At 42.4% G+C, this 23,445-nt stretch overlaps 2 protein-coding genes across 4 annotated transcripts in view; one reads left to right on the top strand and one right to left on the bottom strand.

The window, feature by feature from the left end:
• The window catches only part of TSPAN12 (tetraspanin 12), a 47,639-nt gene extending 35,534 nt beyond the window's left edge, over positions 1-12,105 (bottom strand). The window contains exons 1-2 of one of the 3 annotated variants that reach the window (XM_064446666.1): positions 11,895-12,105; positions 11,347-11,483 (exon numbers count right to left, since the gene is read on the bottom strand). In XM_064446666.1, the coding sequence (XP_064302736.1) occupies positions 11,347-11,412 (66 nt within the window). In that variant the 5' untranslated portion in view covers positions 11,413-11,483; positions 11,895-12,105. Of the gene's footprint in view, positions 1-11,346; positions 11,484-11,869 lie in introns of all 3 variants that reach the window. The other 2 variants (XM_064446657.1, XM_064446652.1) reach the window with 2 other exon arrangements.
• On the top strand, positions 11,411-12,136 carry LOC135311651 (serine/arginine repetitive matrix protein 1-like). Its single transcript, XM_064441714.1, has one exon. The coding sequence runs from the start codon at positions 11,411-11,413 to the stop codon at positions 12,134-12,136; it is 726 nt and encodes a 241-aa protein (XP_064297784.1).
• Positions 12,137-23,445: the final 11,309 nt, after the last annotated feature.

Genomic DNA, 23,445 nt, shown 5'->3' with positions numbered 1-23,445 from the left:
ATCCCACCACCATTAACTCCTTCAGGTGTTACTGACTTCTACTACACTTACATTGCACGTGTGGTATCAACACAAGAGCTAGCCCAGCATTACTCTAAAAGCATACACGCACACACTTGAGCTCCCTGCTACACAGATGTCACACACAAATTGCCTGTGCAACACCCTCCTGCCAACCAGACAAATTGCTTGGGAGGCACCTTTGGAACCTTATTTTGAAGTAATTCCAAAGTGAATTATTACTCCGAATGACCTGAAAGCCAGAGTGCTGTGACACACTGGATTCACATCCATGAAAGTCAGTAACACTGTCACACTGGGACAGCATAAAGACATGGCTCAGAAAGAGAATAGGCAAATACCCAAGAAGCTCCTCTTGAACAGAGAGACCTGTGGAAGAACAAACCATGATAATTTGAAAAGGCAATTCAGCAATAGGTTAATGACAAAAGGTATATTTTATGGCACATAACCCAGCAAGTGCTTGGTAGCTCTTTGCTAGCAAAGGGAAGTGCTGGGAAAAAAGCCATATCCCTTCTGATCAGCTAAAGTGAGCCTCTGGGCAGGAACACCCTGCAACATGAAAGATGCGTTTGCAACACCAGACTACCCTGCGTAATGACCAATGTTTAGTTTAGTGACAAAAGATTATCAATCGCTACCTTGCACCCATCGATCGACTTGCTTACCAGTTTCATAGCCACAGGGGAAACCACAAGACACACACGCCAACTCTCCACAGCCTCCTGCTTATAACTCAACATGCATACGTGCTGCCCTGTAAAGCACTACGCATCCTCAAGTGCCAGCTGACATCAAGGAGGCTCCAGGCACCCACCATTTCACAGCAGGGGCAGATCTTCAGCCAGCAGCACAGGAATTACACTAAGACCAGCAGCACAACTCAGCCCATGGGCTCAGTAGGCAGGAACAGTAATAACCTTCCCAAAAACCTTGGTGTGCATCCAAACCTACCAGCAAAGAACAGCAGTCACTTCACTGCAATTCACTGCCACGCAGTTTTCAAGGAGTCATGGGCAGGGGCAAGGTCCTGATTATGGTTTTTGTTGGTTCATTTGGAGGACAGAAAAAAGGCAGCCTTAAAAAAACTGGCAACCCCTACTTCAACGATTGTTTTGTAATTAATTTAGATGTAAAATATGGTTAGAAATCTGTATCAAGCAATCAGACCAAAGGACACAAGTTTATGAGAAATAAAACTACGAAGATAATTCTCACCACATTAACAGTTACATCATTTCACCAAAAAGTTTTCATCTAAGTGTCTCTGATGACAGCCAGTCCACTGTGCTGTAAACATCATATGATAGCAGGCAGTAAAACATGTTTATTTGTTGCAGCTGGCTGCACAAGTCACTATGGGTTTCATTCTAAACTGTCACAGGATGTTATATAGCCATCAACATGACACTGACGAGTTTAGAAAACTCCCTGCTGTCATACTCCATTTTAAATTTACTTCCACCTTGATTAAACAAAGGTAATAAATTACATTTTTGTAGATGAGCAATATGCAGATCACACAATAATATATTACAATTCCGAACTAATTTATAGCATAAAATTTTTGAAGCTACTAGATTTTTCTCAGACGACTGAATTACAATATCAAACAATGGACTGAAACTATTAGGAGTGGTCATTTCCAAGCATAGTTTACATTTTCTTTGGAACTCTTACATAAATTACACATCAAAATGAAAACATCAAATCACCTTTTATTCATTAAGCATATATTTTAAACCCTTACTGTGACAGTGCTACTCAAAGTCTTTGAGGCCATACCTACGCTGAGAATAAATCTGCATTTTCAATTCATAATTGAACATGAATTTCTGTCTTTGACGGAGCAAGACCAACTGCTGTAGCTATTTACACACCTGTTTTCATTCTCTTTTCACTTTTTTTATTCCAACACCTTAATTTTTTAACAATGAAAGCTGCTTTGCTCAAATTTGAGAGAAGGGTGGGTTTTTGCATTATTAAATGGTAAGAAAGATTTAACGTATCTTCCACATTAAAAATCACATGCATTTCTATTTATTCAAACAGCTGGGATAAACAACTTCAGGCCATGCTCTGGTACCTGTACAAAATGCTGACTAGCAGTACTATGGAGCAACTTCCTTTGCAGAAACAGGTTTCCAACTTCAAAGAAATTACATCCAAGATATGACAGTGTTCATCAGAATACATCCTTTAATTTTAGTAAAGAAATAAACCTTGGACAATTTTCCAGTCAAAATTAATTTGGGTAACCTGAGCTGTGACTTACCAAAGGCAGGGTGGGGGTAGGCTGTGCTGAAATCACTACAAGGTCATGAACAGGGCATGTTGCAATGCCTTCACAGGATTTTCACAACTAGGTTCAATATTCAGATCATTGAACAAACACAGATGACTCAGATCCCTGGACAAACAAGATGACTACATTTTTTTGGGGAGGGAGGGGCGTAAGGGCAGGGGAGAGCAGGACGAGAGGTCTTGTTTTTCTGTATTACCTGGCAAAAGCATTTAAATGTTTACAGAAAAAACATGTGGTCTATAAAAAAGGAAACGTCCCTATTCCCCACTAATGCACCTTTCATTCTACAGACATGACAACATTTAATTTTAGCTGAGGTTCCTACATAGGGTTATGCCTTGGTCCCCTCCCACTTGCAAACAGCTGAAGCATGTACTTATTTGCACTTTGAATCGGCGTTTGCTTGCACAGCTGCAACAGTGAGTTAACAACCTGCTCCACGTTTGGCAGGGGCTGGAGCTTGCACACTTTGCAGTAAGGCAACTGCCAGAGCAGTGACAAGCTGCTAACGAGTCACCCTCCTGGGGGAAGCAAGCAAGTTTTCCAGCAGTTCACTGTGCAAGGTTCCTACAGCAGCACAGCATAAAGAACAAGAGGCCAAATATGCAAACAGGTCTAGGTACAGTTCATCTATCAGCTGGTTCTTCCGAGTGTCAGACCCACATATCGGCTTCTGGGCTGTGTAGCCTAAGAGTGCATTGAAAGCAAAGACTGATAAGAAAGCACATGTATTCTCCACACCCATTCACTCTGTGACTGTTCAGTCACTGTACTTCTTGTTAGGACACAATTTGTGCCACTCTTCTCTCAAAAGTAAGCATCTCACTGTCAAGATACCTTTTGCCTTTGGGGAAGCACAGGCATGTGCTGCAGATCATGGGTAATCATGCACAGAGCTCAAGTGTCCAGATCCACATCACAAGCTACACACCACCTTCAAGATGATACCCTTTCATTTATACACAACACTCTCTTAATTTTGTTTCTGTAAGAGCTTGTTTTTGTTCACAGACAGTAGTCAACCTCACAGATGGCAGGCAAATTATTTTTAAACCCAGGGTATATAACTGGAAGACTGATATGAGAAAAGGCTATGTATTTCCTATGATCCACAGGACCTATGTATCAGCCGGTTGTGGGTACACCTCTTAACTTTCCTGTTTTACATGTGAATACCCGTAAGCATGTGAAGATTACTCAAATAAGCTGGAATTTTTAATTAAATCACACATTCCTATAAAACTGTTCCCTATATCTTGGGAAACAGCTAGAAGAGACTGAAAATTGGTATTATTCCTACGACCCTTGCCTAGTTCTTCCACAGACTCTGGAGATGATGGAAAGTCTTCGAGGTACAGAAGCAGTGCCTGAGGACTCGTGAATAATTGGGTAGCTATCTTCTACAGGAAGAGATGCAAATTTAAAGAAAAAATATGCAAGTACCTACAGGCTAGCCTTCCCAGTTCTGCTGGAGATCATGGCTTACTGGTATGAACAGCTCCCCTTGAGCTATTCACTCAAATCTAGTCAGTACAGGTTTGTGCCTTCATCCTCAAGGTAGATGCAGTGAGTTCCACACCTTTAATAGTGAGGATTACGCAAAAAATGTCTGTGGTTTCATTGACTCCTGAACACCAGGGAAGAAGAATATTAATGCAATTTCTAACATTAGTGTGGGGTTTATTTTTTCCTTTCCATCATCACATCAAGCCGCTCTCTTTTTCAGGACCATTTTGCAGACTCATCTACCAATTCACTGTTGACATGTCATGTGGGGTGAGCCATGTTACCTATGCAGATAACACGTGCTATAAAAAGTTATACAGAAGTAGATACAAAGTTGACTTATGGCTTTTTCAGGACACGGTCTGGTAATATAATGATGTTATGTAAATACTGCAGCCTAAAGACACCAAAGTAGTAAAAGATTTCTCAAACACCAGAATTAAAAGTATTTCTAGTTCTTTAAAACTCCTCCTGTAGCTTGCTCTGCTGAACACACCATATTCCCACAGAAGCTGGAGTTACTCTTGCATGGCTTTTAGGTATTTATACAAGAATGCTAAGAAAATCAGGTTTCAATTATGCATATCTATGCTGCAGTCTCTAAAATCAGAGTATATTAGCCTAGAACAAACTCCATGTCAACACTGCTATAGGTACCCAGCCAGGCAGCATTCATTTCAATGGATATTATTAGCCACTTAAATTCCTTAAAAACTTGACCCTAACTCTAATCATTCCACATATCTACAAATTCCACCAATGTGAGTGGAGGTTGGAAAGAAGCACAAACACAACCTCTATGCAGAATCTGCTTCCAGGGAAGGGAGGATAGACTGATTTCTTCATGTCACAGTAGATTTGAAAAATGAAGCAAAAAATTACAAGACTCAACACACATATTTGAGGTTGGAAAAAGAAGGAAACACAATACCACTTCTTCCAACCACTCTTAGTGCCTCCTTGCACAACACTAATATTCCCTTGCTTTAAATTCTCAGGTGGTACACATAGCCAAAACTAGAATATTTCAAAGTGCAAAGTATTCAAAACAAACTGAAAACTGGAAGCTTGCTCCTCTTTTATGTGATTTTTTTTGTTGTTCACAAGCACAAATTCGAGATAGATGCAAAACAATTTCTACTACCATCAAGAGGGTTTATTGGCTGCAACCACACAGTCTAAATTAGATGGTACCGCTATGTATGTGAAGGAAAGCTTAGGCACTGCTCAACAGAAACAGCATATCCCCAGGCAGAAAAACCTCACAAGGTAAAGGATGTGGCAACATCGCTGGCTTGGCTGAAGCATCCAGTGACACTATTAATCATCAGTTAAGAGATCCTTATCACTTATGACACAGTCATCTGCAACTTACAACCTTGATTTGCCCAAGCCACTATAGTACAGTCATCCTCAATTACAAGCGACACAACAGCAGCTGCTCCTCCCTTCCACTTCATATGCTCACCAGAAAAAGAAAAAAAAACAACTGGCAGCTTTCTAGTCTTCTCAAGACAGAAAGTCTATACAGACAGTCTATACAGACCTTTTCCTGCATGGTAGCTGTATTTTGCCTTTTTTTTTTTTAATGAGAAGGTTGAAAAAAAACTGTGCTGCTTTTACTTGCATCTACTATCACAACCCCCAGGGGCTACTGCCCTGTCCTGTGTCATGCCATTATTACAGGCTGGCCATGTTCTGCGGCTGAAGGTCTCCCTAGCATGAACACCTGCAAAGGTGATCTAGTTAGGCAAGAGATCGTAGTAAAGTAGAGAAGAACAATGGCAACATTACAAAATGTGGTGAGAAGGATTTCTGTGCAGACAAGTTATACAATGCTCGAAATGAATGAAGATGCTCATGTTACACCCACAACTGCTACAGAGCTGGAACAGTGTCAGGAACTTGCTGATACAGAAAAGCTCCACCAGAAGGAAAGACTCTGTAGTCTCACAAACTGGATAAAATACGTTTGTAGAGCTATGAAAACTAAATTTCTCTTAGTCCTGACACATGCTGTCTAGAGACAATAAAGACCTGTATTGCCACTAAGAACAGAAAGTTAGGAAGCAGTAGGAGCATGTCTTCTCTCAAGCACGACTAAGATTCTGCTTAGTTAAGCACTAGGTCCTGACTACAAAACACCAAATCATGTGTTTTTGGAGGTCCCCTCTTTATTAGGCTGTCGGGAATGTCAAATGCTGCAAATAGAAATGTTACAGAGAGTAAGATGAGAAACCTGAAGAAATCAAGTTGGGTCTCTCAGCCTCATAAATTACTTTAAGTGATGTTCATTTACACATGAGGATAGAAGAAGAATGAAACCAAATGTTAACTGCAGGATGTAATCTGAAGGGTACTCCTTGTCCAGGGCACTGTCAAAAAAAACCCCCTTATGAAATTAGCAGACTGAGAAGGTCCTGAAACTACAACTCCCACTGCTTTGAAAGAGACATCCTGCAGTTAGACACACGATTCAACTGACCTTGGAAACGGCTTCCAAAAGGGTATCATCAGGTCCATTACCACAGTCAGTCACTTAATCAACAACAATTAGAGCATGGACAACAGATTTAATCCCACCTCAGAAGAAAACCCCTTTTGAGATCTGCTGCAAGTTGCAGCTCCAGAAGCACCGATCCATTCACATCCACAAATCCAGTGTCTTTCTAGAGCAGTAAAGGCAGTACATTTATTGGTCCATTATCAAAACAAGACAAACCACTGAATCAGAGCCTTAGCCTTCCACCTGATGAATTATTTACAGCTATACAGCCTTCAAGCCAAAAATTACAAAATGTGTAACGAACACCACTGCCTGCCTCCCTGTCATGCACACACACAGCTACATTGCCCTGTCTACCATTTCACATCACAGCTCATCAGCTGCACCCAGTAAAAAAAGTTTATTTCTTTCCAAATGCATAGCACACAGCTGTACAATTCTGAGCAATGTTCTGAAGAAGCTACAAGGACAGCAGCAGAGTGACAAAGTTCTCTCACTTCTCTGCTTCTGTAGACTCCGACAGCAACCAAATTAAGACGACACCAGTGTGTTGTGGCAACCACCTGCATCTTAAGTTTTTCAGCAAGACTGATGGTCAGACTAGCCAGTCCCGTTATGCATAATGTAATCTTAAGGAGCTTCTCACGCACTAGTCAGCCAATGACAGATGCTGGAGTCCCATCATACACACAGTGGGACAGTTGCACACATGGCACACTTGAAGCTTACTTTATATGTTCCCTTCTAAGAAGTTGGCAATCACATCGTACCAGACAACAACTACTAGCTCTTGCACAGCTTTTGTCAGACCTTCAAAAGGTTCAATCCCCCAGCTTAGAGACAAAAGCAACCTGTTTTGCACAATGTGTGAAACCACCACAGTGAAACGAGAGAAGATCACCCTATTCCAGCCAGGACCTTCAATCAAACCATGATTTTAAAAAGCCAACATGCACATCTTCACTGTTTTCAGCCAAATGCTGAGAACGGACACAGCAACTGGGCACATTATCATAGGCTTGAAGATGTTTGGAGGCAATGGCCCTTGGGAAGGAAGGAAGCAAGCAAGAGAAAGCGTAAAACCCTCCAAGATTGGGCCTGAAGAGAATCACACATATGCATCCCAAATTGGGAGGTCTGTACAGACCCTGGAATTCCACATCACTCTCATCTTTACCCACTGGACAGATCCTGCTGTGCTCAGGATGCAAGAGGAACACACCTGCACATTTTCAAAGACTGATCTACTCTAAACTTCCTGACATCCAGCCCATAACCTGGGCTGGTATTTATCACAGTAAGCGCTAACACAGGCAACAGGCAAGCTAAAGCTTTCCAAACAGAAGGAAGAGCAGCAGCAAGGGGAAATCATGTCCCCCCCACATGGCATGGGGAACTTTCACAAGAAAACTCTACCCCATGAGTGTCACGCTCTGACACTCAGAAAAGGCAGCGGCAAAACTCCCAATGAATTCAACAGGAGAAAATTCAAGCTCTGACAGAGGAGGAGATACGGCAGATTTCACTACAACAAGCAGCTTGTAGCAGATTTGTGTTTAGCTGTGAAATACACATCTGAACAAGACCAGATAGGAAGCAGAAAGAGGTTTTTCCCCTCTAAAGACATCTGATATAACTGCAACATGTTTAACTATCCACCCACCACACATCCTATTTTCTACCACACAATTCTGGCAGACTCAGGGTTTTTTGCTTTGAACAAAACCATTGCATTCATCTGCTGTGTAAAATGCAGAGAACTCCAAATGGACTGGCCAATTTTTCATTTGAGTTCCAATAACTTTAATTTTATATACACTATGAAAGACAGCTTTAATTCTTTGCAACATCTGTGGTGCAAGTCATCTGCTATACTGGCATTTATTATTTAATTGCATATTCACATGTTTCAGCACTATACAGACTCACTTAGCTGCTTGGGTGTAATTTCCAGTGTCCTGGCCTCAGCTACGAAGATTAATTACAGACTTTTTTTTATATTTTGGAGACAAGCACAAGAAGTTACCATTTTCTTCCCTAGGACTTGTCATATCACAACAGACTCAAAAGATTCTTTTTCCTATATGACATGGGGGAGGTGGGGGGGGGACAAAAAAAAAAAACAAAACCCCACACTTTATAGTTAAGGGTGATCCAAGACATCTTTATTTAAAGGACAACAAAATCTAAAGAATGAGAAATTATTTCTAGCCATGAACACTTTAAACCAAATCTAGACATGATTTACAAATGGACAAAGTTAACGACAGCACTGCATTACAGGTGTAGTTAGTGCTGTTCCACTGCCAAGCTCAAAAGGTGCTGTGCAGCCCCACACCTGAGGTCCACAACAGAAAGACATGTGAACAAAACAAAGAAAAGCTGGAAGAAGCAATCTGACACGGATAGGAACTTCAAATCTGAGCAAAGAGGGCAGACAGGTTTAAATCTCCCAAGTGAGACCTTGATCTCCCTAGAGGGACTGCAATACAACATACTAGTCCCCTCTAAAGATAAGGGCAGGCTTTCCTACACAAAGACAACATCTCAGGACTGAGGGACAGGATGCCATCCAGAGGAACAGGAACAAGCTCGAGAAGTGGGCCCATGTGAACTTCATGGGGTTCAATAAGGCAAAGTGCAAGATCCTGCACCTGGGTCAGGGCAACCATCAATATCAGTACAGGCTGGGGGATGAAGGGATTGAGAGCAGTCCTGGGGAAAAGGACTTGGGGTTCTGGTGGATGAGAAGCTGGACACGAGCCAAAAATGTGCACTTACAGCCCAGAAGGTAACCATGTCCTGGGCTGTATCAAAAGAAGTGTGACCAGCAGGTTGAGGGAGGTGATTCTGCCCCTCTGCTCCGCTCTGGTGAGACCCCACCTGCAGTGCTGCGTCCAGCTCTGGAGCCCTCAGCACAGGAAGGCCATGGACCTGTTGGAGCAGGTCCAGAGGAGGCCCACAAAAATGATCTGAGGAATGGAGCACCTCTGCTATGAGGACAGGCTGAGAGAGTTGGGGTTGTTCAGCCTGGAGAAGAGAAGGCTGTGTGCAAAGACCATATTGCAGCCTTTCAGTACTTGAAGGGGGACTGTAGGAAGGATGGGGACAAACTTTTTAGTAAGGCCTGCTGTGACAGGACAAGCGGGTAATGGTTTTAAACTAAAAGAGGGCAAATTTAGACTGGTTATAAGGAAAGAATTTTTTACAATGAGTGTAGTGAAACACTGAGACAGGTTGCCCAGAGAGGCTGCAGATGCCCCATCCCTGGAAACATTCGTGGTCGGGTTGGACAGCGCTCTGAGCAACCTGATCTAGTTGAAGATACCCCTTCTCATTGCAGGGGGGTTGGACAAGATCACCTTTAAAGGTCCCTTCCAACCCAAACTACTCTATGATTCTATGACAGAGAAATTAAGCATCTGGCTCCAGCACCAAGGCCCCAGTCGCCACAGGACAGATCGACTGACAGCGTAGGGGGTGTGACTTCATATGTAACCTGGCTACCACCTAAACAGCTGCTTCAACTATAAAAAGCAGTCACTGAATAATAAATCTGATGAGACACAGCAGGCAATGAGCATGGAGAGCAAGGCAAAGAACAGAGTAAGTTTAAGGGGACAGAAATGGTGAGGTAAGGTGTGAATGGGAACTGATGAGGACAGCTCACGGCAGGAATCATGGAAACCAGAGGAAAGCAGCGAACAGCAGGACAGGATGTTTTCAACCATGTCGATATTTGTTCACACAACTCTAACAGCATATATGTGAAGATACAAAGTTGAACTCAAGTCAACTGAACTCAGGCAACCTTTATCTCAATCAAAATAAACTATAGGTTTTCAGATTTTGTACGGTATCCAGTGAAAACCACGTATGATGTGAGAAACAATTACGCATCTTTTTTTAAAAAGAGAAAATTTTCCTCATCTCCTATTAAAGGGTTTTATTCCTACATGCTCTACAGAAATAATTCACTTTTCACCTCTAACAAACACAATATACAAAGCTACATACTTTCAACAGATTTTCAGATCACTTGCATTACACAAGAAGTACCACTCTGTTCCAAATGCTGTTTAACAGTTTCCTCTCATTCATATTCTGATCTCCACTTAATCTTCAGTAATCATGGGACTTCATCTCAATTCCATTATGAACTTAAGCTTGGTCCCAGCCCATGTCTTATCCCTGCATCACTCAAGGCTACAGCACCTCAGGAGTCAGCCATTGTGAACAGCTGTGGGATGTAACACCTTTTGCCCTTTTGTTCTCTTACGCTTATCCAGCATAAATCTCAACTGTTCAGGTGAAGCAGATTTCTTCTGGCACTAGTGAGTGAGGACTGTGAGCAATCTCCATCACGCTGTTTGTCCAGGGCTGCAGAAGTTTAGAAGCAAGCGCTGATCACACCCACTTACACCGGGGAGCGAGAAAGCCTGCTGCTATAAATACAGCTTTGACCAAAATGCAGAAAACAAAAGAAAGAAATCACCCCAGGCCTTGCCTGCCAATTCAGATCTGGCCACTGAAAGCACAAAAAAAAAAAAAAAGAAAAAAGACTCTGGGCAAGGCCTTCGCAGAGCAGCTGGCTGCTCAGATACCTGCGAGAGCTTGCACTTCAGCTAGGGTCACGGGATGCTCTGAAACTCATCCAGTCAGGAAGCCACAGTACCCGTGGATATTTCCCTCTCTACACACTATAGGTGCACAAATTCGCACGTGTATTTATAACGCTAGGTTAATACCAAATCTAATTTTACCTCCAAGTAGTTTCCAAAGGCTTTTTTTTTTTAATCTAAGTGATCAGTATTCCCTTACGGGAACTGCCCGGCATGGAGGTACACCCAGGCCACCGAGGCGGGCACCTCCCGCCCCCTGGCCAGGTGCGGGGAGCCCACCGAGTGCGGTCAGAGGCGGCGGGGCCCCGGCGCCCCGCGCCAGCCCCGCCACCTGCTCCGGCGGCGGCGGGACCCGGCCCAGCCCGGCCCCGCGTCGCTCCACTCACCCAGAACAGGAGGTTGAGGGCGTAGAGGAGACAGCGCAGGCACTTCACCGAGTCCTCCCTGGCCATGGCGAGCCCCCGCGGGAGACAGCCCCATCCTCTCACCACATCCTCCGTCCCGAGGCCGGCCCGCCAGCGCCCTGCAGGGGAAGAGGCGGAGAGGGGCCGGGCGAGTCCCCCTTGCCGAGGAACCAGCGCGCAGGTGGACGCGGCGGAGCCGAGCCGAGCCGAGCGGCGGGGCGGCCTCGGACCGGCCGCGGCCGAGTCCCACCGGGACCCCCGCGGCGCCCACCGGCCGCCCACCCCCGGCAGCCTCCCTTCTCCTCTCGGAGATACTGACGGGCGAGAGTTGCTTCTCAGAAAAACGGTAAAACCGTGGAAAGGGGAGAAGCCGCGGGCTGCCGCAGAAGCGGAGCGGGGCCAAGGGCAGCGGAGGCACGGCACGGCCCGGGGGCGCCGGCTCCCTCCCCGCCCGGGAGGGACGCGCTGCCCCGGGGAGGGCGGCCGGGAGGCAGCGGCCACTTACCGCCGGGGCGCCCCCCCTCACTCACTTGCTCAGGCGAGGACTCATCGGGACGGGGCGAGGCAGCGCGGCGCGGAACTGCGGCGCCCCATGCCCGGCGTCGCGGGCGCTGCCTCTGGCGGGGCGCTGAGGGGAAGGTCCCGGCGGTCGCCCCCGCCGCCTCCCTCCGCCCCTCCCGCACCGCTCCACCGAGTCCGGCGGCGGCGGCCAGCGGCACCCACACCGCCGCGCATGCGCCGCCGCCCGCCCCTGCCTCGCGGCGGGTCCTAGCGCCGCCGGCGCCGCCGCCGCCGCGCTTCCCGCCCGGCGGGGTGAGGAAGGCCCTGCGGCGCCCGGCCCGAGGGCGGACGGGAACAGGGAGGCGGCCCGGTTACTAAAGCCCGGTGGCTGCGGAGGCGTACCTGCGAGGCTGAGTGGAAATGATAACCTGGATTTCGGTGGGAAAGACCGCGGGTTTCCTTCAGGGGAGCGGCGTCCGCCTGGGCGGTTTTGGCTCTCGGCCTCTGGGGCAAAGCCCGGCGACGGACATCCCCACAAATGCATTCCCCACTGACAGACACTCACCCTCAGAACGCCATTTATGGCGAGGCTTGGGGGTTAGTTCGCTTTTTTTTCCTTCAGGGGAGACGTTAAGGAACGGGCTCCGTCAAGAAGAAATACACAAAACCCCCTTCTTGCGGCATGTTGGCCCAGAGTGGCGAATACCTCACAAAACGGGGTTTTTTGCAATAGTTCACATGCGTTTCACAAGGTTTCAGTGCTGTTGCATCGGAAATTAAACCTGTTGACATCGAACCCAAATCTGGTCATTAACATGTCATCGCATGCTCCCCACCGCTAAGCAGCTAATCTAGAAGTGTAATGACGTTGGAGATAAGTTGTTCCAGAAACAGGCAAAATCTGCAGTTGCTTTTTAGGCAAAACCACCGTTGATTTGCCCCATACTCTGCATAGTACTTAAAGATGCCGCAACTAAGCTGAAAAAGTCATTCTGTCTCTGAAATCTGTTAAAGTGTGTGTGCATCTGGTGATTAGGGTGGTAAATTCCTACTGACATCTGTATTGCTTCAATGTATATATCTCTGCATATTTTAAAAGGAAAATTTATAGTTTAAAATATAGGATTATATGCAGATTAGCAAAGAATCTTCCATGAGTACATTTAAAGGTGTTGCAGTGCCACCATCACAAAAATTAGAAGAAAATACACTAAAAAATGTTTCTTAACTGGAAAACAGTCTTCAGTACATGTTATATAAAGACTTTTAACAACTGCTAGTGAAAGCTGAGAAAGAGGAAAAAGGATGTAATGGATTAAATCTAGCTCTTGTGAGGCCAAACAAAAACCTGTTTCTTGAAGCATGAGAAACAATGGCTTGAAAAAACACACAAATTCCAGATATTCAAATGCTTATCACTGAGGCTTTTGGTGGGATCTCACTTCAGCTTTAATTTCCATGATTTCATGCCATTAGTAACACATCGGGGCAGACCGACTCTTCAGGTGTATTTATCCCTCCTTAAAAAGAAAGTAAAATGGACATGGATGGGCATAAAATCCCATGCAACAGGGATTTTATGCCAAATTTATAGAAATGATAATGGTAGTAAAGTAGAAAGTACTCAAGAATGTTGCAGAGATGTGGCACGCAAAGATTTTTCTTCCTTGAAATTTGCTAAGCTTTAGCTGCTACTTTGATCCTCTTTTCTAGAATCAAGAGCCCCTCCAGGAAGCGTAGTATGCCACATTTCTAATCTTCAAGTGAATATATTTCTAATTCCATACCTAAATAAGGCAAACTCAGCTAAGACAGATACTGTTAAAAGGTGATATTGTACATTCATTGTGCTGTTTACATACCATTCATTCCTCTTACTACTGAAGACTTCAAGTGAACACAGTCAGCAAGACAGATCTTGAACAGGTACAGTATTTTCAGTGAACCCATGCCAGTTTATGAAAATAGTGTCAGTTTACAACTGAGCTCCAGCCTTGGCTGAGGAAATACAGTCTGTTATAAACCAAATCAAAAATAATTGAGGTTGTGTTTGTGTTCTTGATTGTTCCTTAAGAGAGAAAAAATTACCTGAGCAAGGTTTTAGAAAAAATGCACTACAAAAATATTTGGTTATCTTACACCCAGTGATTTTTCTTTAAACACGCCTAAAATAGCAAATGAGAAGTTCTCTTACTTGTTTCAGATATTTTTTGGCTTAGAGCTGAACCATTCCTAGTGCATAAGGAATTTGAGGAAAGGAAAAAGAAAACCAGTCTCTTAAACCTCTTACTTGTTAAAAATCCTGCTAAAAATAACACCTTAAGATTTTATGTCTCTGAGTTTCCATTCTTTGAGGTCTTTGGTCATAAGATGCTCTCAGACTAATTTGTTAAAATTCTGTTACAATAACTCCATTGCAAACATAACGAGGATCCCCTAGTTGGTCAAAGAATTTTTCCATCCCTTTGCTGTTAGCTAAATCATTATTTGTCCAGAAGAGATTTTGCTCAAAACCTAAAGAAAACAGGTCCTGTTTATGAATGTCTGCCAAACGCTATAGGGTCCAGAGGAAGGTCCCTTTGGAATACGGCTTTCTACCAGGCTATCAAACTTTGTGAAATTTCCGTGATGTCAACACTGGGAAAGAAATACAGAGAAAGTTCCCATGCATTCAAAACAGTAACTAAACTGGAAGTATTTACTGATCACCCAAAAAAAAAAAAAATCAGGGAAGCTACTATGCTGCTTCAGAACATGCTTTTCTGTTTTTCTTTAAGCTATATACTTCAGATTTTATTTAGGGCATGACAAGAGGATATTTTTTACAAACAGAAGTCTAATGGTGAAGCTCTTCATATTTAAAAAATTTTTAAATAAGAGTTTGCTATTAGCAAGTAATGCTTCTTTAACGTGCAGCACAGACTTAGGAGCATGGAAACTATTGGAGCCTTCTGGATTAGTATTGTTTCCTTGAATTCTCCAGTGTTTTATAAACTACAAATTGTGAAGGTTTTTTTTCTGTGACAGGACTTCCACAATAGCTTTCTAATATGAATTCTGTAGACTTAAATAAAGTGCTCATGATACAGCCTCTCCATCAGTGGCAGAGGAAGGGGATGGAGATACAAATAACTCTGACAATCTCTCTTTCCTCTGCTTAACTGCCTATTTTAATTTGATGTATGGAAACTTAATGTCTGTAAGCTAGCTCCTCTTTGTCAAATGTGCTTGAAATGGCCAACAGGTTCAAAACCTATTAGAAGAGCGCGCATTGACAGGCGTATGTCTACGTGAATACTACAGTATGATCTCATAAGCCCTTCTTCATCAGGAAACCGATTAAAAGAGGAGTAGATAGCAAAGACCCATCCAGCACATAGCTGCAAGTGTCTTTAATTTAAACTACGTGAGTAGCCTGATCAAGTGGAATAACATCAGGCATGCGTGTAAACTTCTAGATGATAATTGCCTGACACTAGATGGCAGGAAACTTTATCACTGAAAAAGCAGTGAGTTAAAATAATGTAATTTTATACGCTGCCATAACATTTAAAATTACTCAGATGAGTACTGAACAGAGGAACATACATGTGGATGTGCTTTGGCACATATTCATTTGATTCTGTGTGGTATCATTCAACTCAAGCTACTCAGATGAGCAAATTGTTCATGCGCAAATTTATGTATAAGATAGTGCATATGTAAATAGCCAACGCTGAACTCTGAGGATAGATTTTTGAAGTTAGCTGGTGGCTTGTCAGTGTTTCAGACAGGCATCTCACCACTTGGCCTTGCTTTCTAAGTGTGTTACTTGATTGCAGAGGTATTCTGTACTTCGGTTCTGTCTGCTTAGCTCTTTCTCAGCTTTGCTCCAGGTCTGTCTGCTCTTTAGCCTAGACTCAGACTTCCTTAGTTTCCTTCTCTTTGCTCCTTGAGCCATTTACTCTGGAGCCTTTCTGTCCATGTTTTCTTTTTCTGCTCTTTGCTTGGTACACTGCTTAACTTCTCTGGGGTCTGTTTTGCCTTGTTTTTAAGCCTGATTGTTGCCTGGTCCTCAGCACTGGTTATGACTGTCTGCCCAATCAATGTCCCTCCCTAACGACAGTATTAATGTCAAGGGCAGGATGGAGGTTTGTTTAACAACAACATTCTCAGATACACAAATATCCATCAATAAAACTGAAGGTGTACTAGTTGGCTCATGAATAACCTGTCCGGTAAATGCACGTTTGTAACAGGGCCCAGCACTGCTCAAGACCATGAGGTAAAAGTGTCTATTCTTTTGAAATAGAGACATCAAAAGATGCCAACTTCTTGCAGTTTCTAAAGCTTGGGTTTATTTGAACATGAAAACAACAGTCTGGAATAAGGTAGCACTTGAAATTAATAAAATACAGAAGATTAAGAGATTAAAACCATAGTCTTGAAAACACTCTGGCTTAATGGGGTCTTGCAAATGGGCCTCCCTGCTTCCTACTTCAGCAACTTTCCATGGCTCCCTGAATTGAAATAACACTTCAGCAGATCTTTTCTTCTGGGACTAATGACCATTTTCCTTTCCTCCATCATTTCAGAGGCTTTGCTGCAGATCTGCTCTCCTCTCCCCTCAACAATCTCCTAATGTGAGCCCCAGAGGGATATAAATGCCTGAGCAATGTGGTCTGACCTCACAGCTGGTCCCTTCCAACTTGAGTTACCCTCTAAGCCTATGTTTCTACCTCGTCTACCTCTTTCCTCTCTGTCTCCTGTCCTGGCATCAGTGTCCCTCTAGAAGCTCCTCCAGGTCACCCTTTGGCTGGGGAGCAATCTTCTCTCTCATCCTTAACTAGAGCACAACAGCAGCAGGAACAAGGCAAACAGCCTTCCTCTTCACAGCCAGCAAAACTCTTCTTAACAAAACACACAATATATAATTTGTACACAGTACATATCGAGCAAGCAATCAGAGAGTTATAAGATCTATTACATGAGTTTCAGTGTTTCTCTGTGAAGATGAATATGGATATGAGTATGGACAAGAACAGATTCTTCAAAGGCAGGGCACCTGGAATAAGAAAAAAAAAGGAGCAAAACAATAATACACATTAAAAATATGAGAATAATATACCATATAGCAGCTGAAAAAAATGAGAAATGAGAAGATTCAAATTTGCTCTTCATACTAAGTGAAAAAGAACAACTCACATTTTTCAGACTTTTTTTTTTTTTAAAGACCATAAAAATGCATAAAAATCTGCATATCCAACGATGTGTGAATCAAATTCAGCTGGAAAAATATGTCCTTGGTATCAAAATTAATGTGTTAGGAATAACAAAAACGATGTGTCTGATAATCAGAAACAGATGAATCTGGCTCCGTGATTTCTAGATCAACAGTCCTGAGATGTGCTATGCAAGCCAGGAGATGAGAATCCTTAGTAGGGGTGCACATCAACTCATTAGGAGTTAACTCCCTGTTAGGACAGTCGGGAAATCCCATCCATTCCAGAAAATAACGCACAGCCAGTGAGAGATGGAAGGTTGCTACCAGAGGTAATCACTGAAAGTGTTTAAGCAGGGAGTATAACTCTGCATTTCTTAGAAGCAAGCAAGAAAGTGTCATGTGGTCAGTGAGCCATGTGTCATAGAGCTTGGGAAAAAGAATAGAATATTTTATGGATTTAAAAAAGTAGTGTTCTTTAAAATGACTCCCAAGGTGACTCCAGCTAGAGGACCTGAAAAATACAGAGTTGGATTTGTTTATCCCTGCCATAGAATAAATTTATTTGCTGTTTATCCTAGGGCACTTCTCAGTCCCTCTCCTTCCTTGTTTTATTCCCCTCTCCATAAGTATGGATTTCGGTTCAACAGAAAGATCTTGCCTGCACTAAAAGGCAGCTTGGAAAATCTACTCTATTATTTTTGGTGGATTTTTTTCAATATATGGTGCCTGATGTTATAATGGGAGTCACAGGGCTTTTTTGGTAAACATTCTCGTCCAGTTAAATCCCGTAAGGAGGCATTCAGTATTTGTAACTGCTCCAGAAACAAGGAAGGACACAGTGATCTTGAGAGTCCTGTTTATAACAGCCTGCACTTCCTTTTCAGGCACAACAGGGGATTTTTACACAAGTAAAGAGCACATTTTAGTATCTGCGATGTGCCAGTAGCACTGCAAGTTATCAAGGTTGCATGACACTTCTTATCTTAAAGCCCTGGTGCCATAGGGAGATCTCTCATCATTAGCAGTAGCTGCTTTGGGGACTGGAGTTGTCCTCCACTGCAGAGTTCCTGTGTGGCAAGTTCCTTTAATCGCATTTTTCCCAGGTGGTTATTTTGTTCTCCATTTTCGTTGTCCATCTTGAGATCTTACAGGCTGATTTACAGAAAATTTTAAACATTCACAACTGTATCCAAAGCTACCGGGAGCTGCCTTTTGAAAATATGAAATGTTACCCATTGTCAACTACTCAGACGGATCAGCCTGAATTCTCAGATACTCATATCATACAGCCTGAGTTTCCCAGCTGTAGGATGGAGATGGTGAAACTCCTTTCTTTCAGGGCAAGTGCTGTGGAGAGGAATGTTTATGAAACATGTATGGGCTCTGAGAGCCACAGAACAGGCAAGCAGGAAATGTATGGCTGTCCTCACAGCTGACACTCAAAAGTGGAAAGTAAATAGACCACATGCTGAATGAAGCTAAGAGAATATACTAAAAGGCTCATTTTTTTGCACATAATGAAGCATGGGTCAAGGGGAAAAATGTGTATGATTGTATAACTAAAGCTGGCATCATAATTTAATAAGGGATTAAAGATTCACAGACACTCTGACACTTCCTTATTTTTCAGTGTTTGATAAATTATCTCTTAGGGCAGTTTTTCTTTGGGGAGGTCAGGGTGAATATGAAATAGGTTTTCAGAAAAGACTCCCTTGCTAGCTAAAGTGAATGTGCTGCTCTGCACATAGTTGCTCTGCAGTACAGAGTTGCTGTCACACCCTGTTGCTCCATCTAATTACACGTACCCTTATGGGATTATCTTCTGTAATAGAGGTCCCAGGTCTGACACATGTGACAATCAGAGCTCAGCTCTGATTAAGAATTAGCAAAGAACTTACTAGAGGCAATGAAGCAAAATCTGGTGTTGCAAAGTACTAGAAGAACACTTAAGTAATCATCAATTTTTTTGTGGCCTTAAAGGGAGGGGAGAATTATTCTTCTCATTTGTTTCACCTTCTTACTTTTTCTCCTTATCCTTCTTTTTATCTCTACTTTTTTCTTTCTCTTCTTCTAAGTATACTCTGTGTCTCACCTGTTTTTCCTCCTAAGTTTCCGTCCCTTGTCCAGATTCTTCTCTCCATTGAGGTTGTCATCCAGGAGCCATGTAAAGAAGTGTCTGAGGTGACAGCTGTATCTGGATCAATTACACCAAAGTCTTCTGATAACGAAGCCGGGAGCTACAATGCGTGAGATGCCTTAACACAAATGGTGTTCCCTTCTCCTTGTATCTGAAAGTCCCCCTGGCTGGCTTACAATTCCCATGAAAATTGCTGCTGAAACTGTCATCAGAGGCTTGAGTGAGATGCAGGAGAAAGCAGGACACAGGAATGACAGAGAGGAGTGGAAATTCAAAGGCATTAAGAAAGATAAAAGAGCATGCAGAAACCTGGAGAATGATGGACGGATGCTGAGGCTTGAAAAAGAAGGCAAGGGATATGAAGACATCTGAACTATGTATGACTTTGCTGTTATAAAGCCTGGCAGGAAGTGTGGAGTGAAGGTGCTTTAGACGGAAGCTCTTCAGAGAAGGAAGGAAAAGTAAGTTGTCTGCCTCAATTTTCTTCATTCTAATAAAGTTCTTTTTCCATGTTAGAAGACATAGATTTTTACCATGACTTTTTAACTCTGACGTGTGATAATTAGATCTGTATTGGACAAAGGTACATGCCTGCCAAGATACTTACCTAAACAGAAAAAGTAGAAGAGGCACAGAAAGTCTTTATGAGAAGGATGCCTCTCAAAGGATAATTTTTTTTTATTGAATATCTGGAATTGTCAAGTGGAAGGTTTTAATTGCTTTGAAATTATGTGTGGAAAAAGTGAACATATTTAGGTATCTAAGTCAAAATGGTTTTTCTCCCCAGAATGATGAGTGAGACCAGGGTTACTACCATATTTTTCCTTCATGTTGTAATCAGTCCCACATTTCTGCAATATGAAGAATTCTTCACGTGAGAAAATAGGCTAATATCATGAGAGTCAGCAAGTAACTAGCTTTCATTAAAGTTGGAATTAAATAATCTTTTATAGGACAGAGGATGTCTGTGATTTCCTCACCAATTTTTTTCTACTTCCTATATGTTATCTGAAGTAGGTTGCTTGTGCCCTAAATTTGATCCATCTTTGTGCTAGTTTTTTGTCAGCAGTACCCAGCATAGGCTCTGATTTTTCCTCGGAGCCTCTATACACTTGCTGCAAAACAAACAGCAATACTTCATAAATATATACAGCAGAATCATTGTACAGCTTCCTCTGAACACAATACCTCCTTATTTTCACAAGTACTTGTAATTCTCAAGTATTTTGAATTTTAAATTGGCAGATGAGAATGTATGGCATTTATTGGTTAAAATTCCGCCATGAAGAGTCTCCTTATAATACCTTTCATGAATGTAGCCCATTTTTCAAGTGGATGAATTGGCTGCTCCTCATGTATACAATGTGTTATTGAAACAGTGATGCATTACTCCCATGGACCAAACACCCTGAGGAGGGAGGGTGCTGGATTTACCCTGCAGACATAAGGACACAGAACTGGACTGCCACTCAGTGGTGCTGGAGATCATCAATTCTTGTGCCACTACCCATTGGCTCTGACGTGGCTGAACACAGCTAGCTACACTAACAACCGGATAAGATAAACTGGTCACAAACAGGGGTGCAGAAATGCTATGGTATAGTATAGTGTCCTAGCAATGCCAGAGTGATTATAAATAGGCTTTGTAAGTGATTCTGAAAAAACACAGTAGGAACCCAAATGCCATAAAGTTCAGTTTTGTCTGACACTAAAACAGCATTATTGAAGAGAATTGTCTGCTCTGATCTATCACATCAGTGACTTGGACACTCCCTACTGTCATTTCTCCATGATTTTCCATGGAAGGCATTAAAATGACTTTGCAGTCCTGGTGGATTGTTTATCAAAGAGCTCTTGCTTCAGTACTACAGCATTGGGATGCTTTTGATAGCTATGACATGCCTTAGTTTAAATCATCTTCTCTCTTTGCATCACACTAGTATGTAACAAGTCTTCTTTTTCAGGACTAAAGGATATCTTACTGCACGTCAGAAAGTCATTAAATCTATATTTGTCAATAAAGGATTTGTTCCACAGCACCAGGTGTCCTTGAACCACTACAATGAACAGCTCTGCAGGACGTGTCCTAAACGTACTCAAGGCTCCACTGAATGATGAAAATGTGACTTGTCTGCTAAGTGTCCTGGGAACAACTTGTTATGGCCTATAAAGCAGTAGAAAAAGTGCACACAATGGTATTTCCACACTGAAACACAAATCGAAGTAGACTCCCATCAAATGGCTTATTTGAGACTGAAAAATTGCTGGACTGATTACGAAGTTTGCTTTGTAGATTAATACGCTAGTTTAACAGCCATAGTTCTCATTGTGTATGAACCGCTGCTGTATGCACTTTGTTGTACAGGTATTAATTGCTTTGGCTTTTATGTAACATATGCCTATATTGCTGCTACTTTTGCAAATGAGACCTGCCTCGTGTAACCTTTTTAGCCTGTGATTTCCTTCTTTTTTTTAACGAATGAAAAAAGTAAACCTGTTTTCCACATTCAAATTCATTTTCAGGTTTATCAGCAGCTAAATACCCAGACTGTTATTCATATTTCATAATTATCGAAAACATTTAATTCAATCCAGTAAGCCTTTAAAAATGGAAGTGGAACAAATTATACACACAGCAGTATTTTATACACAAAACTGGTTAAACTAAAATACCGATAAACCTCCTTCTGGGGACACCTTACATTTGTAACGAGGTACTGGATCTGTGAGATGAGCGAAAAGAACATTTGTCTGTGTCACATCACGACAACAACTTCTTGGTATTGATGCCAAAATGATGAAGGCTAGCCACAGCCTCGCTCTGCACAGAGCTACTGGGCAGCAAGGGCATGTTCTCCTCCTTCCCCAGTTTCTGATACTTGGGATGGCAGTTTTCACTGTGGAAGGTTCAGCTGTGATTTCATAAAAAATTCTCTATAGCCTATAAAATCCCTGTCCTAACTAATAATGAACTACAGTGACAATGAAATTTTCATGTATTTCATCCTTTTTATTTATACAGCCATATCAAATAACGAGTCCACCTCCATCAGAGTCTAAAGCCAGGTGTTATGTTTGACTTTTAAAGAAGCCAAGAGATGGACAGAACATTTTCTTGAGGGGGAAAAGCAGCACTGGCAACAAATTTTGAGAAGACCAGAGGTAAAGGGAAGTGACTAGGTGGAAGTACAATTTCAAGACTAGAATAAGACATTTTAGTTTCCTAAGTATGAAGGAAACTGCATTTCTGATTTTGACCACTCATTTGACCTCTTCCCTCCTTCTAGCTTTGACGTATTTTTTCCGATTTTCTTTTATGAAGTGACTGCTCTTCTTACCAAAATGTCCATTTAGTTTATCTTTCTCTTCATTAAACACTGGCCTGGCTAGGAGATCAACATCCAAACTATTTTTGACCAGCCACCATTGTTTCCTACATGCTTACTGGCTATATGTTGGCCTTTCATGAGTGACCATGACTTTGCAGTCTTTTCTCCTTTGCAGTCTTCTTTCTTTCCTACTTCTTGCATTACTCATCTGCTCTATTCCCTCTCTTCTCCTTCTTACCCATAAATCCTTCTCTTTCTTCCCCCCCGTCTTCCAGACATAGATAGTTTTGAACAGCAATTTCCTTTTATTTTGTGCAGCCTGAATTCTGCCAGACAAGTCTTATGGCTACTTGGAGGTCCTCACAGTAAGCTTTTACATGCATCCTTTATTTCTCATACTGCCATTTCCCATGTGTTCCCGCTTTAGTTTTCAGCAGGTCGTCTAATTCTTTCATTTTCTTATAAGTATTCCTCAGTAAAACTTTGCTCCTACCAGCTAATGTAAGTGAAATCCAACTCTTGGAAATTCCTCCCTTTCTGTATCTGCCCATTTGCAGTGCACACTGGTTCCTTCCTTCTCTGAAATCATAAGATGATTCATTTGCAGCTGGGACTGAGCAGGATTTTTCACATCATCACATCTGATGTGTTAAGAACATATTTTACTTAGCCACACAGGAAAAAGGAACTTCCCCCTCTGCCCAAATAAGAAAACAAAATTTTAGGTGGCTGAATGACAAAGATGGAGTTACGTGTGACATGAACGTAGTTTAAATATGTATCTGTATATTTACAGTTGTGTCGGTGTTTTTCATGCTATTGTCACTCTTAAATATAACATACATACTTAGCAACTATATGTTGTACTCTGACTTTTTTTCACCATTTTTGATTATTCTTTTCTAAGTCTG

Source organism: Phalacrocorax carbo, chromosome 1 (assembly GCF_963921805.1).
Source record: "Phalacrocorax carbo chromosome 1, bPhaCar2.1, whole genome shotgun sequence".
In the NCBI taxonomy this organism is placed as follows: domain Eukaryota; kingdom Metazoa; phylum Chordata; class Aves; order Suliformes; family Phalacrocoracidae; genus Phalacrocorax; species Phalacrocorax carbo.
The sequence above is the reverse complement of the archived record's forward strand: the minus strand, read 5'-3'. Positions and strand labels throughout refer to the sequence as shown.

Excerpts from the sequence above, each read along its gene's own strand:
- LOC135311651 (XM_064441714.1), top strand. The coding sequence starts at position 11,411 with ATGGCGAGCCCCCGCGGGAGACAGCCCCATCCTCTCACCACATCCTCC.